This window comes from Miniopterus natalensis, chromosome 20, assembly GCF_054644295.1.
Source record: "Miniopterus natalensis isolate mMinNat1 chromosome 20, mMinNat1.hap1, whole genome shotgun sequence".
Lineage (NCBI taxonomy): Eukaryota > Metazoa > Chordata > Mammalia > Chiroptera > Miniopteridae > Miniopterus > Miniopterus natalensis.
Window position 1 is genome coordinate 18263827 of NC_142100.1, and position 17956 is coordinate 18281782.

General features: G+C 54.0%; 1 protein-coding gene across 1 annotated transcript; it reads right to left on the reverse strand.

Annotated features, from left to right (window-relative positions):
• Positions 1–382: 382 nt before the first annotated feature.
• ASPHD2 (aspartate beta-hydroxylase domain containing 2) lies at positions 383–12193 on the reverse strand. Its single transcript, XM_087828708.1, has 4 exons — positions 12135–12193; positions 7235–8321; positions 2674–2787; positions 383–2156 (listed from the first exon to the last, which is right to left on the reverse strand). The coding sequence occupies exons 2-4, from the start codon at positions 8040–8042 to the stop codon at positions 2047–2049; spliced, it is 1032 nt and encodes a 343-aa protein (XP_087684834.1). The 5' UTR covers positions 8043–8321; positions 12135–12193; the 3' UTR covers positions 383–2046.
• Positions 12194–17956: the final 5763 nt, after the last annotated feature.

A 17956-nucleotide genomic window follows, 5' to 3' on the forward strand; every position in this document is an offset into this window, starting at 1 on the left:
CCGCTGTGGCAGGAAGGGAACCGACGTCGCTGCCTTAGGTGCCAGGTACCATCTCCCAGAGGCTCCGGACTTGCCCGAGGTTGTGAAACGAGCGCCTGGCGCCGAGGCCTGGCAGTCAGCTTCCAGCCGACGTCCCTATTCTTTGCCAGGGTGACACTGGCAATTCCTTACCATTCCATAGATCTGCTCTTGCTTTTCCCGCCCCACACCTGTTATTTTAGAACATTTTGCTTCAGTCTCTATACGGGATCCCTTTTAGGGTCCCGCCTGTCGCTGTGACACGATCCAAAAACCAAGAGCCTCCAACTCCCGTGCCCCACTCAGAGCTTCTCCCCAAGTCACGTCTTCCTCCCAACAGACTTTACCCTTTCACTCTGATTTCAGCAAGATCTTTTATTCCTCTCCTGCTCCCCGATCGTGTCACACGAGCACAGGCAGCCAGGTACCTGTGCGGGCTGTTGGCTTTGTAAACGTAGAGCGGTCGGTACGTATAAAAATCATGCACCTCAGTGGTTCTTTAGCAAACACTTAACGAGGAAAAAGACTTCAGGTGTTTTGAGATGTCTGCCCTTTCCTGCATTCTAATCGCTGAAAAATATCCTGCAGAAATTTTACTCAACTGTAGACACGTTTCTTTGCACACTTGCTAGTAACTGCCTAGTGGATTTCGGATGTTTATTTCTGACAGCTGTTTGTCACAGAAACTGCTGGCTTCCATTCTGGCAGAACACTGGACCCGCACAGGTGACAAGCGTGCATTCCACACGGCACCTCGGCCTATTGATCTGACACTGCCGTTACACATCGTTCAAATCGGCATCTCCAGCAGGGCCGGAGGCTGCCCGCCACGTCAGCTAATAGGAAGCTGCTTCTAGACTTCATGCCTCCATCTGGCCACGTCCTTCACAGGAGACCGAAAGGCCAGCTCCAGGACTGCAGGTCCTCTGGGTCTGTCAGTCTTTCCAGTGTCCTCGCTCACATGTTCGCTCAGGCTGCCATCACTTAGCACACAGCTTGTGCAACGACAGGGACACAGGGCTGACTCTTCACTGTCTGAGTCCAGCATTTGAACATTTATGTACAGACAAAGGAAAAATCACAGGCAACAGAACTCCAAACGAGACACACACTTGGGTCACATCTACAATTCCAGTTTTGCCAACGTCACTGGATGAGTGAGATCTTGTCCCGCCACAGCTCTGATTGGCCAACCAGGTGGTCTCAAAGTTCATCATCAAAATAGCTAAAATGGGGACTGTCCAGGCCCGGTTTGGCAGTGGGGCTTCTGTAGGCAGTGAGGTAAGTGCATTACGTGTTCAGTGGCTGATCCGTGGGAGCCTCAAAGATGACACCAGCCTCAGCTTTGAAGGAAGCGATGGTACAGAAAAGCCTCCAGTCCCAGAAGCCAAATGCTCTCTGCCATCAGAGACCTGCCAGGGTTTGCAGTGGGTGAGTGGATGGTGACATTTCCCCACGCAGTGACCCTGTGCACTGCCCCTGACCATGTCCACCCTGCCAATGCAGCCAGCCAGGTGCAGGGACTGCAGACTCTCACCTGCCTGGAGGGTTGAGGGGGTCCCCTGTGTGACTGACAGCAGCAAAGGCCAAGTTCTCCAGCGTCTGGTTTGCAGTGTTTTTTGTTTTTTCTTTTAAGGTGACCACAAGTTTTACGTTGTTACATTCACACTAAGAACCATCTGATTACTCTATTTCAGATGACTAAAAAAAACCAAGTAGCAATGTGACACAGACACCAGGGGCACCAAGCCTCTGGTCACAGGGCACAGGAATGCACCATTAGGCAGAAACGAATTGCAGAAGCAAATGAACGGAGGGAAAAACCTAAGGAAATACAAGCTAAAAACTTCCCACTAATGAGAACGAAAGGAAAGAGGGACCCGACATGGTACAAAACCCCCGGAGAAGAGCTTTCTGTTGAGGCAGGTTTCTGAGCATGGAATAGAAACACGTGGGTGCTGGGCTGCACCCCTGTCTGTCCAGGCCGACTCGAGGCCACTCTCGCCGACCCCAGCGCGGGAAGTGTTCTCATCGGCCGGGAGCGAAGATGAAATCCAGGGCCTGCCGTTCAGCTGCAGCGACGTTTGGGTGCCACAGATCCACCATGAACACCACCCGGGGGCCATCCTCCACTGAACCTGGGAGGGCAAGAGAGGAGAGGTTTGGGCAGCCCGGAGCCAGGACCCAGGACCCACGCGAGCTGGAACCCACACGTTAGCTTTCACGCACAGATTGGAAGACCTCCCCCTCTCTGATCAGGAGTGTGAGCCTGGCGTCCGAGGTTCCGAGCAGGGTGCCTAACAGGAAACGGGCAGAGGGAGGGGGTATGTGGTAGGAGCACAGGGTATTTAGGGCACTGAAGCTATTCCGTGTGCTCCTGTCGTGGTCAACACATGTCATTACGCGTTTGTCAGAGCCCACAGAATGTACAAGAGAGTGAACCCTAATGTAAACCATCGACTTTAGTTAACAACAGTGTGTCAATATTAGATCATCAATTATAACAAATGTACCACACTAATGCAAGATGTTAATAAAAGGGGGAATTGTGAAGGAGGTGGTGTGTACGTTCTGCTCAATTTTTCTGGAAACCTAAAACTGCTCTAGAAATAAAGTTAATTTTTAAAAGCGGCAATAGGAGAACCAGACACTCACCTTCGTGGAAGGCGGTGTGTAGGAAGGAGTCGTCAAAGAGAAGGCAGCGGCCCTCTGCCCAACACTGGGGCTCTCCCCCTACCACCAGCTCACAGCCACTTGGAGTTTTCAGACCTTGGGGGGAAAGGAGAGGAGAGAGTGAAGGCAAAGGCAGGCAGGATCAGGCATGGCTGGAAGTCAGGGGGTGGGTGCTTTGGGGGCAGCTCTCAACTTCCAATCTTTAACCTCACCCCTCAGGGCCCCTGTTTGGGGTTGGGGGGTAGTTCAGTAGGGCAAATACAGGCTAGGCACCTGGATCCCAATGTATTCCCTGGGAAAACTCATTCCTCCAGTGGCTTAATCTGCTCTGGGTCACGGGCTCCTCTGATTAGAGCCAGGAACTGAGGCTTGCCCTTCACTTAAGACTCCTGAAGCCCAGCCAGGGAAACTGAGGGAGTCAGGTTCAGAACCCAGCCTTTCAATAACTGTGTTTCCTATGGTCCCGTCTCTAGGGCTGTTTCAAGTGAGATTAAAGATGTAAAGGCTCACACAGTGCCCTCCTCTTTGGGTTCCAACCCTTAAGTCCACTTTGAAGCCCGTGGATGGCATGTCCTTAATCTAAGTTTCCTGGCCTCATTCTGGGAAACCAGAGGACACGCCTAAGAAATGCCTGAGCTTCAGGAGGATGTGGAATGACACCTTTGTAAGGAGCCATATGCTTAATGTGCCAGTGGCGAGTCCCATGCCAGTGCCTAGCCCTGAGAGGGGCCTGGGGGAAATGCTGCCGCACATGCGCTCACATCCCGCCTCCAATCCAGTCTGAGGAAACACTGGGCCCTGTCACTACAGATGCAGGAGGCTGGGCCAGCCTGACAGCTCTGTGGAAGGACTGGACCAGGAGGAAGGGGGCCCTGCAAGAGGGGCTGGGATTGTGGTGTCCTCATCTGTCCTCTGTGACTCACTGTGACAACCATGACCCTGGGACAGTTGGCACTGTCTCTTATGACGAACATGAGACAGCTTTTTCTCTAACAGGCAGGGTATTTTAATGCACTCTCAGGGCCAGAGATGGATGGCTCTAGGAAGATGAATGCAGTGAGAATCCTTAAGAGGCCGCGTGGAGCACTGGGAAGGACGAGGCCCTGGAATCAGATGACTGGCTCTGACACTTATCTGCTGTGTGACTTTGGGCAAGCACCCAACCTCTGTAAAGAGGGGACATTAGCGTACTTACCTGCCAGTGCTAAGCGACCGACCACTGTCCTTGCTATTAAGAACTGAAGCCTGACTGTGAGCAGGCTTGTGTTAAACACTTTATAGACACCACCTCACCTACTGCCCAGATGGAGCAACTGGGATACAGAGAAGTTAAGGGACCTGCTGGAAGTCACTGTTTAGTCCTTGTAGGAGTTGAGATTTGTATCCAAATCTGTCTGGCTCCAAAGAATAGGATCTTACAACACTGGACAGCATGATATAAATGCTGGTTATTACATTAGCAGTGGTAGTTAAGTGACTGTTGATTTTCCTGCAGTTAATGTAAATTTCAACCATCAATAGCACATTTCATTGAATCAGCTGAGACTGTCCTTCTGACTCTGAAACCAGGACCTCCCACTACTGTTGACAACTGCTAGGGGGCTAGGGTTGTAAAGGGATTCAGCGTCGCTCCTGGGCTTGAATGAAGAGAGCCCCAGGGCCATGTCCCCTTCATGCATGCCCGCACTGGCTGTGCCCGTGGAGGAGGCCTTTGGGACAGGTGCTTCTCTGTAGGGACAGTCTACCCCGGTTTCAGAAAGAAGATCCCCTTCTCTGAGACACTAAATAACTGATTGCCACCCACCACGGTACAACAGAAAAACAGCCTGGCTTGCCAGCTTGCCAGCCCCCTGCCTCCCCCACACTCTGCTCCAGCCTCCAGCAGCCCACCATTCCTGCCTCTTGCCCACAAACCAATTTAGTTGGCCCAAGTAATCAATACTCCCCTAAACAGAATTAGGGTGGCTCCTGGGGATAGAGACAGGTCCCGTACATGGCCTCAGCCAGTCCCATGTGCCCAGGCCCCTCTTTGGGTTAGGGTTTGCTGCTCTGTCCCCACCAACCACTGAGGAAGGCAGGAGAAGGGTGGAGAAAAGGCTCTGTCCACCAGTGGCCCCACTTCAGGAGGCTGGCGGCCGGCACTCAGGGTGGGCAAGGCAAACACGAGCTGCTGTGCTGGTACCACACAGCTTGGCGGCCCAGAAATCCGACGGCATATGCATGAACGGAAAATGAGGGTGGGATTGTGCTTATTTAGTGAGGATTGGCACACTACGATGGTGCATTTTCATCTCCCTTCCCTGAGGGCCAGCCATTTGGATGGGTACCTGCCTCCCCAGGGACACCTGCCTGGTAATCGTCAGAGATGGCTTCCTGGAGATCCGTGGCAGTGTGGCTGGGATGACCCAGCCCCACACACCACGCCGGGGCTGCAGCTGCTGGAGGGACACTTCCACCAGTCACAACTCAGACGGAAGGCAGGAGGAGAAGGGTTGGCATTTCAAGAATCACAGGTACCTCCCTCGCCTTCAGCCATGTGTAATGGGCAGTGTGACCACCAGACATGCACCAGGCTCCACCAGTCTCGCCCTGCTCCCGACTCCCTCTCTGTCAACACTCAAGGTCACGTGACTCAGACACACCTTTATTCCCTTCGTGGGAGGACAGGAATGTGGGCGTGACAGTGGAAAGGAGGAAACGGTGAGCAAAGCCAACCCTGGTGCTTGCCCTGGCTGTGGGGACTAGCCACGCTCCAACGGGATGTCATCCAAGGCCTCCTGCTGTCTGGGGAACATGACGTGGCCCACTTTTTCTGGTGGCAACTAGCGGGGCCAAAGAAAGAATGACAGGCCATTAAGAAGCCTAATCCTCCAACCAGCACTCCAGGGAAGTATCATCATCTCCATTTGACAGAGGAGAAAGTGGCAACTCAAAGAGTTTTAGGGCCCTGCCCAAGGTCACTCAGCAAATGGGGTTAACAGGTCTGAGCCCAGGCGCGTTTGCTTCCACCGTCTGTTCATTTCCCATTGTTCCTGAGGGCAGAGACCTTGTCTCATGGACCTTGTCTCTTTATTACACCGTCTGTCATAGTGTTTGATCCTCAAAGCTACCAGCAACTGTTTACTGAATGCTCTCACACTCTAGGCACTGTGTCGAGCAGCCATAGGGATATTACTTTATTTAATCCCCTAATGATCCCGCGAGATAAGTACTATCTCCACATTTTACACATGAGGAAACTGAGGCACAGACAGACTCAGTTACCTGCCCAAAGTGACCCAGCTGACCATGAAGCCAGGCCACCTCCTCCAGAGCCTCAACCTTTCCTCCTGAAATACTCAGTGCCCACTGCTCGAACCCAGTTCCTTTTGGCTTCTAAAGCAGTGCAGCCCTCTGTGGAAGCCAGACTTGCCTCAGAATCCCGAGACAGGACATGAGAAGCAGAGGGCTCTGGGAGAGTGAAGCGGGGGGGGAGGGCATGGGGCGGCCCACTCAGGCCCCCCAAGGCTCCTATGTGGCCCTATGGACCCTGCTCCGCTCCACATCAGGCTCCTGGGCTCCTCATGTGTTTTCCTTCCTCCATCCTGACGCCCGGGCAGCGCTGAAAACTCCCCAGCGCGCTCCCCCAGGCCGGGATGCTAAGGTGCTGCCATCGCACTGGCAACCACGCCATCACTGTGACTCACCAGGAGCAAACGAGGCATTCTGGGGAACCAATATCCCTATTTCCAAGCCATTTTCAAGCCTGCTTCTACTAAGTCGTCCCTCTCTATCATGCTCTGTGTGAAGCAATGCTTTACAACGCACACATTCTCTTACCAGATCCTCAGAGTACCTCTATAAAAGACGACCTTCCAAACGAGGAAACTGAGGCTCAGAGAGGTAAAGAGACTTGCCCAAAGTAACAGAGCCAGCTTGAGGTGGGGCCCTGATGCAAACACAGGCAATCTGACTCCAACCCTGTTCTCAAAATCACTGCCACACACAACACACACTTTCCCCATTTCCCTAGAGTCACCACCAAGCATCATTTTCTCTCTAAATATTCAGAAGGCACTGGCATCTTTCATAGCCACCCGTCATCATGATGAACCTCCGTAATCACCGTAATAGTCTTTGGCTCTAGAGCTCCACTCCATAGTAGCCACCAGCTATATGTTGCTATTTATATTTTAATTCTGATTAAGTTAAAAATTGAGCTCCTCCGTTGCACTAATCACATCTCAAGCACTCAACGGCCACGTGGGGCTAGTGGCTACTGTATTAGTGCGCACGGAGACCGTTTCTACCAGCGCAGAAAGCTCCCTTTGGACAGAGCTTTTGTCAGTATTAGATTCACACTGATCACGAGTTTCTTTTTTGACCCAATTTCTGCTGTCAAAATTGCTTACAGGTGGCTCATCAGTCTGTAATAGAAATACAGTGAGGAATGTGAAAAAAAAAAGGATGATTCTGGCTACTGAGCTTTCTGTGTGTGGATCCCCACAAGTCAGGCCAACACTACTAAGGGTGGGTGCCGGGAGCCCCCGGCCCTGCGACATACCTAAATGGCACCGGATGCGGATGTTGGTGGGTCCATAGTGCTCCGTTATCACGGTCCCGGGGCTCAGCACGGAGATGCACGCGTTCCCAAAAACATTGTTACCAATACAGGTCCGAAGGCTTCCGAGCAAGCGGTACGTCCGTGGACACTTCCTGCAGTTCCTGGGGACGCACACCCCCTGATTGACCAAGTAAAAGGTGAGCCACTCCCCGCTGGGGGTGCTGTTCATTTTCCAGCCCTGCGGGAGGCTGCAGTTCGAGAAAGCTTTGTAGAGGGTCTCGAACTCGCACAGGACGGTCTGGAAGTTCCGCTCCAGCAGCTCCACGTCGTGCTTCTGGGCGTCCCGGGAGAAATAGGGCGTGGTGGGCAGGTCGGGCAGGAAGAAGACCTCGGGCTTCTGGATGGAGGGCCGGCTGCTGAGGTAGCGGCCCTGCTCGCGGATGCCCTTGTGGATGCGGCCCATGCCGGACCAGGAGTAGCGCTTGGCGTACTCCTGCAGGTTGTGGTAGAGCTTCTGGTTGAGGCCCTCGTTGTGGGTGCAGCGCACGCACTCGGGGGACTGGCAGTACACGTACCCATTCTGCAGCCCGTTGGCGTCTGCGGCCTGCATGAGGGAGTTCACGGAGACGTAGGGCCTCGGCTGCTCCCGGCCCACGTGGTAACAATACCACACGAACAGGACCAGCAGGCAGGCCACGGTGACCACGGCGGTGGTGTCGCAGTCCCGCACGGACTGGATGCCCGTGGCGATGCAGTCCCGCAGGCCATCCAGCGACCAGCTCCAGCCCACCAGCCACTCGAGCGACATCTTGGGGGAGTTGTTTTGGGTGTGAAGCGAGCTCAGTCAGTCAGTCCTCTGGGGCCCCAAACACCTTGTAGGTTAGCATGGGGCAGCTGGGACGGGGGGAGGCATGGCTGCCCCTGGTCCTCAGGTCCTGCCAGGGGTGGCATTGACGAACAGTGCGGCCGCCTGTGCCCACCACTCCACTCTAGGCAAAAGTCACCGTGGGCAAAGCAGAAGGAGCTGCTTTATGTCACGTTAGCAAGTGCTGTTGGTCACTGAAATGATTTTTTAGGAAGTCCAAACCTGAGATGGAAAAACAACACACAAACCAGCATAAATTTTTATACCTGGAGAAGTCCTCAGCTGAAATGGAAAGTCCCAGATCATTTTGTAAGGTCCTTGCTGGTAGGGGACACACTTCTCAATCTTGTGTATTCTCTCTCCACTTTACCACCACCTCCATTTCCTAAAAGACCAGCGGTGTCTCATCAGCATCAAGTACTGTTTGCTAATTGCAGTAATCCCAGCCATCTGATGCCATCCTTAGGCGCTGCTCTAGTTCCCATTTCACAAATGAGGAAACTGAGGCTCAGGGAGGCCCTATAACTCCCCCAAGTTCATGCAGCCACAGCAGGGACACAAATCCCATCTGACTTCAAAGTGATACCCATTTTGCAATCCTCTTTCATACCAGATACTTAAAAAATGCTTACTCTCCTTCAATCTCTGTACCTTTAAAGCAGGAATGGGGAATGTCTGGCCTGCGTATACGGCCTGCAAAATCATTTGGTCTGGTCCTGCTAAGGAAACTGTAGGTCCGAAATTCAATAAATCTAGGAGCTTTTATCATAGCTAATTTTTAAGTTGATAATTTTGTATGGCCCGAGAATGATGTTACAAACATCCAAATGGCCCTTGGCAGAAAAAAAGGTTCCCCACCCCTGATTTAAAGGGGGGGGGGTGGTTCAAACGCATTTTAAAAATGGCAAGGGAACTTTAAAACTGTTTTACTTTGTTTTTATAGCCCTCCATCATTCTTACTGAATCTCTCTTGCCCTTCTGACGTGGATTGGGCTTACATCAAACCGGAAAAGAAAGTGGGTTCCCTGTGGCCACAGCAATGGCAGACAGTGGGCACTTCCATCTGCCCCCTTGGGAGACTACTTACTGGCCTCTGTCATGAGGTTATGAAAGTGACATGATGAGACAGAATGGAAATAAAAGCCCTTTCAGGTTCTGACTGTCTTCCAAACAGACACATGTGCTTTCCCGTGTATTTTATTGATGGTCAGGGCCACTGTCCAGCATCCTGATTATCGTAATAACTTAAGGTATGATCGTAGCTCAGTGGTCATACTACCCATTCTATAAAGCCCCTGCCATTTCCCAGCTGGAACCCTCTGCCCACCCTGCTTTTTCTAGCCTGCTGAGAACAGCCAGGCCTATGTTCTACTATAATTCTAATACATCCCCTCATCTCAAGGAGCAAAATAATTCAGACAATTCATTTTGTACTCTGCCCTCTCTTCTCTCTCAGGAATATAAGAAGGAAACGAAAGAAGTGGGAAAGCTGGACCCTCACCTTTCAGGACTAAATGTGGCCTGAAAATTCTTGCAGTGGAGCAGAGAGATTAAGAATCCAAACTGGAGATGGGCTAGACTGAGTATTAATCCCGACCCTGGACAGGTCACTTCCCGTCTTAAGTCTCAGTTTCATCTATAACATGGGGTAACGCTCATCTCACTCAATGAGGGTGAGCAACAGCTGTCAAGCCCTTACGATCAGGTCATGATAAGCATTCAATATGTGCTGGTGACTGCTATGACGTGTGGCATCCCTCCTTGATCAGCAAACCAAAGGTAGGTTCTGGACACTTTTGTTGCCACACCTCTCAAGTGGTTGTTTGTTTGTTTTTTGGCCCCCAGACTTGCAGAGCTAAAAACGAAAGGGAAACTTTAGGTGATCATTAACTGCCTCTTTGCATATTTCCAGTTTACAGTGAATAAGGAATCGCCTGACTATTGTGTCCAGTAAATCCAAAGCGCACATGCTGAATATTCATGCATGGTTTTTATGTTTCAAGGAAAAATACAAGAGTGGGGAGGTGAGAAGCTAAATTTTTTCTCACATGCTCTCAATTTCTTCACAGATTTGGGAGAAGAGGAAAAGGCTGGGCCCCACTGGATGGAAACAGACCCCTCTGGTTCTCTCTCAGTCCTACCGTAACTGGCAGCTGTTTCCTCTTGAGAAGAGAAAGAAAATTTGAGTGAAGGGTGTTTTATTTGCAAGCCAGCTCCCAAGCAAAATCCCAGGATTCCCGAACTTCAGTGTGAAACAATCACCTTCATAATAACAAGCACTTTCACTAAAAGGATTTCCCCCATCACTGAGCTAAATTCCCAGCTGGAACTTTTAAACTCCCTCTCTCAGGAGGAGAGGTTGCCTTAAATGTTCTAAGAGTGAGATGGTGATAATTTGCCAGACACCTGTTAAGTGTTAGTTCCCCTGAGCCCTGCTAAGCGCTAGAGTTCAACTCAATCAAATGAAGGCATGGAGGACAGCATAGAAGATGAAGGAATCGCTCCACTGAACACCCCTGCAGCTTACCCCCTCCTCCGGGAAGCGTCATCCTGTGCAATGACAGCCATGAGCGCTCCCTAGACTGAGCTATAAACAAAAGGCAACAAAAGATCCTGAACCCCAGAGCTCCAGGTTTGGACCCTGTTCACAAGATCATAAACACCACTGAGAGCTGAAGTCAGGACTTTTCGGACCTGTCAGTTACTTTTAGCCAAAATATGCAGGCAGGTGCCTGAGCCCAGAGGTGGCTTAACAAGCTCATAGCTGATATGGCTCCTGAGCCCAGAGGTGGCTTAACAAGCTCACAGCTGATATAAGACAGGAAAAGTAACCCTTACATTTGCAGGGTGATTGGCAGTTTATTAAATGCTGTTTCAAATATTTGGCCTATTGTACCCAGTGACAGCCAGTGTGTGTGTGTGTGTGGGGGGGTGAATTCCCCCACCCCACCCCCAGTCTCAGGGACCACAGTAACTTCCAGCTTCCTTCACACATCTGCTCAGGTTCATCTGTTTCACTCCTGTCCTCATTAGGGATGGGGGCATCTCAATGCAGCTCTGCACAATCCAATTCCAGATCTTAAAGGTTAGTCAGCTTGGGGAATGAAGTCCAAATTCATGGCCAACTGGTGAGCAAGTCCAATCAAATACAGCTTCTTATACAATGAACACCCACCTGGGGGCCAGACTTATAGCTCTAACCTGGTTAGTCTCGTTCACACTACCAAAGGGCTGCCCAACGCTCAAAAGCTTCTGACCATTCTCAGGGTGAGGCCAGGTCACCCCAGAAACCCCCCAGGGAGTGCTGAGCAAGGTGAGTAATGCAAGCTGCCCTCTCCACCCAGGAGCCAGCAGCCAGGAGCCGCTCTGGGGCCAGCGCACCCCCGTGGGGATCTGGAGACCTTCCCTCCTCACTTTCTTGGCCAGCTTTCTCAGCATCCACTCACTCCGCAGAGTGGGGTTAAGGGGAGGGCAGAGGATGGGTTAATACAGATGGTGACCACCAGGAGGTCAGGGGAAGAGGGGGATGGGACGAGAGAAAGGTGACTATTGACAGGAAAAGTAGGCGATCAGCTAAGAGTAGGGAATGAGGCTTATGGTGATAACTCAAGGGACAGAGGAGGAGGGTCACCATGGAAAATATGGGAAGTGGGTGATGCTCAGGGCTGGGGGGGAGGGGGTGGCAAGGAAAGGGATCGAGGAAGACGGCCACCGGGAGAGGAGGGTGATATGGGAGGGCATCAACCCTAACGAGGGGCCGGCGATGAGGCAGGGGCCAGGAGGAGTGATGCCCGACCCCGGCCGCGACCACAGACCAGGCGGTGGCGCTCGGCACGGGGGAGCGCCGGGCGGCTGGGCCCCTCGCCGGGCCGGGATGCGGGGCGCGGGCGGGCGCCGGCGTCTCAGAGCATCCTCAGCGGCCGCGCCGCCGGGCGTGGGGACCGCGGGCCTGCAGCCGCCCGGCCCCCGCCTCCCCCCCTGCAGCGGGGTCCGCCCGGCCGCGCCGCCCTCCCGTCCCCCAGAGACGCCGCTTACCTGCGCCCCGGAGCGCGGGCGGCAGGGGCGACGGCTGCGGCCCGGGGCGACTCCGCCGCCCGAGGGCGCGGACGCGCGGACGCCCCTGCCCGCGCCGCGGAGCCACCGCCCGGCCGCTGCCCGGCCCACGCCGCGGGAGCCCGAGCGGGAGCCGAGCTGGAACCCCGGCGGTGCCGACGCGGCGCTGCGCTCCGCGGGGACCACAACTCCCACAATGCCGCGCGCGGCGGGGCGGGGCCGGCGCGGGGGGCGGGGGCGCCCGCTGGGATCCCGACCCCCACGCGCGTCTTCGCTGGTCCTGCGCAGGTGACCCGAGGACGGGCTCTTGCCGCCCGCCCAGGTGGCTTTTGCCGGAGCGGCCGCTTCCCGCTGCAGCCTAATCAGGGATTCATTCGTTCGCGGGCCTTAACTCACTCGCTCCGCCTTTGCCTCGGAGCCTCCGTCTCTCCTCCTCTCGCTCCTCAGCCAGCTCGGGCTCCCTGGGTCTCTCCCGCCTCCGTTTCCTCCTTTCAGTCTCTTTCACTTTCTCTCCCCCATCTTTCCTGCTTCCCTGCCTCCCGCCCTAACATCCTTCTTCCTTTACGACTGATCAACATACACTCATAAGGCCTCTCGGGCACTTGGAAGGAAACCGCCAGTCACGCAGGGTCCTTAAGTGTCACGGAAGACGCGTTTGTTCAATACAAATGATGATGAGGCTACCTGCGTGTGCCTGGCCCTGTGCGCCGGGCTGAGCGCTTCCGACGAGGCCCCGCGGGCAGGGAGTCGCTGTCCCTGCAGGAGGAGGCGATGCCCAGGCAATCACCGGTATAAATCGACAATCGGCTGCCCCAGGAGGACGAGAAAGTACCTGGACAGGCCAGGAGGAGAGTGTGTAACGGGGACCAGGGAGGCCGCTCTGAGGACGTGAGGCTTGAGCTGAGGCCTATGCGAGAGAAATAAGCTAAGAGCGGCCCTGGGACGTGTCAAGGGCCCCTGCGGAACTAGGCCCACGCAGCTTCTGGGAGCACGGAGGGCGACAGCCGGCCCACCACCCACCTGTTCCTGTCTCACATGCCACTTGTTGCTTTCCCAGAACCCGCCTCGTCCCTGTCCCAGAAGCCACCTGGTCCCGGGTCCAAGAACCCACTTCGTCCCTGTCCCAGAATCCACCTCGTCCCTGATCCAAGAACCAACCTCGTCCCTGTCCCAGAAGCCACCTGGTCCCTGATCCAAGAACTCACCTCATCCCTGTCCCAGAATCCACCTGGTCCCTGTCCCAGAATCCACCTGGTCCCTGATCCAAAAACTCACCTCATCCCTGTCCCAGAATCCACCTGGTCCCTGTCCCAGAATCCACCGTGTCGCTGTCCCAGAATCCACCGCGCCCCTGTCCCAGAACCCATCTCGTCTGTCCCAGAATCCACCGCGCCCCCGTCCCAGAACCCCCCCTATCCCAGGTCCCAGAACCCGCCTCACCCCGTCGCAGCGCCCGCTTTTACCAGGACCCAGAACCCACCTCCGTTACGGCTCGGAATCCACGTCTCAGGTGGTCGAGAGTCTCCCTGTCCCGTGACTTCATCCCTCTTCTCAACCCGAAGGGGGCAGAACTGTGTTTTCTCTTCTGCTGCTGAAATAAGCCCGAATGCGTACAAATAATGCATCGAGAAACCACAAAGTGCACCCCGGTTTGCGCAAAGCACGGGTAACCCGCAGGCGTGGGGTTCGACGGTCTCCTCGGCCTCGGCGGTGAGCCGGCGGGCGCAGCGGGGCGGGGGCGGCCCCGCACCCCGAGGCTGCTGGGCGGCGACTTCGCCAAAGGCGCTCGGCCTCGGCCCCGGCGCCGCACTGACCCGGACCGAGAGGGACCCGCTCTCCGCGCAGGCGTAAAGTGCTCCACCCTGGACCGCCGCCTGTAACCCGCTATGAATTAATCTTGTCTCTCCAACTCCTGTAATTATCTTTGAGCCGCGCAATTAAATCGCTCTGTACTTGTCAGAAGTATTTATTTGTTCAGGGGCCGTGTTCCCATACACACATTTTGCCAGCCTGGCTTGTCATTTTTTTTTTTCTTCTGGGAGAGTCTAGGAGGTGGGTACCCCCGGAGAAAGGAACCCGCGCATTGCAGAGGGGCTTTGGGGTGAGAGCTCCAGATAAATGATCACGCACGGAGGGAGGGTTTGAGATCAGGGCCACGTGCATCTGCATTGTCTGCCTGCAGCTCAGCTGCCCCCCCCTTGCTGCCTTCCCTAGGGCAGCCGATGCCCACCCGCCCTGAGGCTGTACAGCCTGTCATTGTGCCATCTCAGGGGCTCCTGGGGGCCACCCAGCTTCCTCCTCCTGCAGATGGAGTCACGGGGGGGGGGGGGGGGGTCCAAACAGAAAGCCTGCGAGGCTCAGTCCAAGTCACAGCAAGTCAGCAGGCAAAGCGCGTAGACCCTTGAGAAGATGCTTGATTGGCGTGCGAAAAGAACCTGGTACAGTCACTACGGAGCAGTTTGGCAGTATTGGTTCTAACAACAACATTTGTAAAGAACCCACACAAACGCATTTGACTAAAATGGGTGGTAAAAAGATCCTAAGGCTAAAATAAGTTTGTAAACCAAATAAAAATTGGGAAGCTTTTCTCTGGGATATATCAGGGTAAGCCTGAGTCAGATAGTCTAAGGAATAAGCTGGCATATTTCTCCAAATGGATGTATCACGTTGGATAACGCACTTCGGTTGGTTAGCACATACAGATGCGTAATTCTATCCAGAAAGCAGAGCCGCGCTCGCGTGTTATCGAACGTTGAATGTGTTTCAAGAGTGGACCTGAATCACCTTGAGCTGATCCAATAAAGTGCTGCTAGCAACTACTCAGCATTTGAACAGACGACGAACTTCCTGCTTACCGTGCAAATAGGCAGAACCAGACGCGAGCCTGCTGCTTGTGAAGCCCAGGAGAGCTTGCTTTATACATTCGAGCAAGTGAATTAATTAGAGCGGTCTCCCAAAGCCATCACCTGTTTCTGCCACTGCCTTCCACTGGGTTACCCCCGCCCCCATCCCCCGCACTTGATCTGGCTCATTACCTTTATCTGGACCACTCCACTCATTCCATGTTCTCTAGAAGCTTTGCAATAGCTTTGAACCAGGCATGGAAGGTGGGTGTGAGAACCTCTAAGTCTCTCTGTTGGGAAAACAGACATGAGAGGCATGGCCAGGTTCCCGAGATCTTTAAGAGGATCAGCCCTCCACTAACCCTGGAATAGGACTCCACCCCTGAAGGAACTAGGTCGAATTGTGACAACACATTCATTTCTCACTTCCAAGAGCCTTTCTTGGTGGCAGCAGACTGTAGCCATGATAGCTTTCCATTTTTGCATCTGTTTGGGGATGGTATTAAAATTATTAAATAATCAGCCCTGGCTGGTGTGGCTCAGTTAAGCATTGTCCAGTGCACTGATAGGTCACCGGTTCAATTCCCAAACAGGGCAGATGCCCAGGTTGCTGGCTCTATCCCCAGCAGGGGGCGTGCATGAGGCAGCCGAGTGATGTTTCACTCATCAATGTTTCCCTCTCCCTCCCTCCCTCTAAAATCAATAAAAAATATATTAAAAAATTATTTAATAACCACTACATCATGGCACCGAACATCAGAATGGATGCAGACTATAAAAAACAGGCATGGCCATTTCAGTGCCTGCTGACCCACATCAGCCCCAGACCAAGGGGTATAGAGATCTCACCTGAATGACATTTCATACAGGCTATGTCTGAGCCCAGGAGCAGACATATCTTCAAGCTCCCAGCTAGCATGGAGGCGCTTCCTCCCATTCTGAACTCACTTTCTCTGCATTCCCCACACAGGGGGTCGCACTGCTTGTCAACTACTCCTAAAGCCTGAGAAGTCAGCTGGGAGGACTGTTCATTCATTTCAGCACGTAACTGTTGAACATACATATGTACCCACCGAACAGTGGATGAGTATTGGCAGCCTCTGTTAAGTCCAGCAAAATCCAGACATGTTCAGTGTGGCCTTTACAGGGATTTAAAAAATTGTCAACATGTAAAAATGAGGAGACAGCACATAAAACTCTGGATTTGCAGCTTCTCTTGAAAAAAATGGCACTATCGGGCCACAATGGGCCAGATTTTTGCAAAACAGCAGATTGGCTGGTAGGTTTGTTACAGTCTCCACCCACATCCCATCACTCCCCAACACCAAGGACAATTGTCACTTGCCACCATCATTGACTCCTTCGGAGCTGTGTGCCTGTGTGTTTATAGTAAGGAAACATTTCTCTGCTTCCACGTTGCTGTCAAAAGTAGGGAAACAAAAGCCAGACCGGGAGGCCTGAATGATTTTTATTAGCCTTGGCCACTGGCCTTGTTTACGTTACCTGACGTGTTCCCCAGGCACTTGGCTTTGCAGCTCCCGGGACATGATGGTGCCAAAAAAGCAAAAAGCGGTGCCCTCCTCGGGGAGTTCACAGGAGTGCGGACTGAACCTGACAACCTCCGGAGCCCCCCTCCTGCCCCCAGGGGGCCTGGTGGCCCGCAGGGGGAGGGGAGGAGCCGCCGCAGAGCAGGAGCGAGCCTGGCATGCTGAAGACCGGGCAGGCGCCCTGGTGGCGGGGACAGACGACAGGGCGCGTGCAGGGCGACGAGAGCTGGCTCAGGTCTTTGAGGCCGTGGAAAGGAGCTTGGGTTTTATTTAATTCGAAGTGGCTTGATGTGGGTTCCGCTAGACACCTGCAAAGGCTCCTGACCAAGGCTTGTGGACAGCTCAAGGGGAGGTTAGGGGGGGCTCGGGTGGCAGGAACAGCAGGGGGGGAGAGAGGCAGGTAGGGTGGCTCCTACCTAAATGCTCACTATCGCCCAGGGGCCCAGGACGGGAGGTGGTGCGCTCCCACTGGGTCACTTGAGGAGGGTTTACTAAAGGGGCCGAGCAGGGTCCAGACGCCTCTAGGATGGTGCAGTACCCAGGGACAGCTGGGCCTCCCACGGGCCAGGAACGGGGCAGGGAGTGGAGACCGCAGCCTGGGGCTAGAGAGACTGTTGGGAGAGAACCCTGCTCTTCCTATAAGGCAGCTGGTGGGACCCCCAAAGAGAGAGCTGGGGGAACGGCCTCACTTTCTCCCTGCCCTCTTATCTTCTGCTGAGTTTCCCAGGGGCCGGGTCCAATGAGACGCCAAAGCGGAGGGAGCCCACTGATGGAGACCACGGGTCACCCTGCCCAGGGAGGGAACAGGGGGAAAGGCCAGAGAGCAGACTGGGGGGGCAGAGGGAAGTTAGATACCAGGCTCACCTCCGCGACTCAGGAAAGGCAAATCACACCCCTATTTGGACTGGGGACCATGCCCGGGTGTAGTGTCCAGGACAATGGATATCATGAGATTCTTCCAACTTCAGGGCTGAGTAGCCTCCTGGTTTCAGGAGGCCCAGGGACCATAGCAAGGAAATCCTTCAGGATTTGGTTTGGAAGATAAGCCATTCAGATTCGGACACTGAACTGCCAGGATGGAGCAAGAGGCACCTGTGATTGGCCGAAAGTCCCCCGAGAGATATCCCTGATCTGCTATTACTGGAATTTGCAACTCCTGGAAAAAGCTGCCCCGGGGCGTGACTCAGGGAGCTGATGTCCAATCCACTGGCTCCACAGCTCACCTCCTGTCCCCTCAGTCTCTTCCCTTTTTCTGCAGCTGCAACCTGAGAGGCATCTTTTCCCCACCAGGGAGAGGCCCCGGGACCTGGCTCCAGCAGCCTTGCCTGGCCAGCTGCCTTCTCACACTGCTCATCGCCAGGATTTTCTGGATTCCAGGGAGAAAGAAGAAACACGCTGGAACAGAACAGACAGT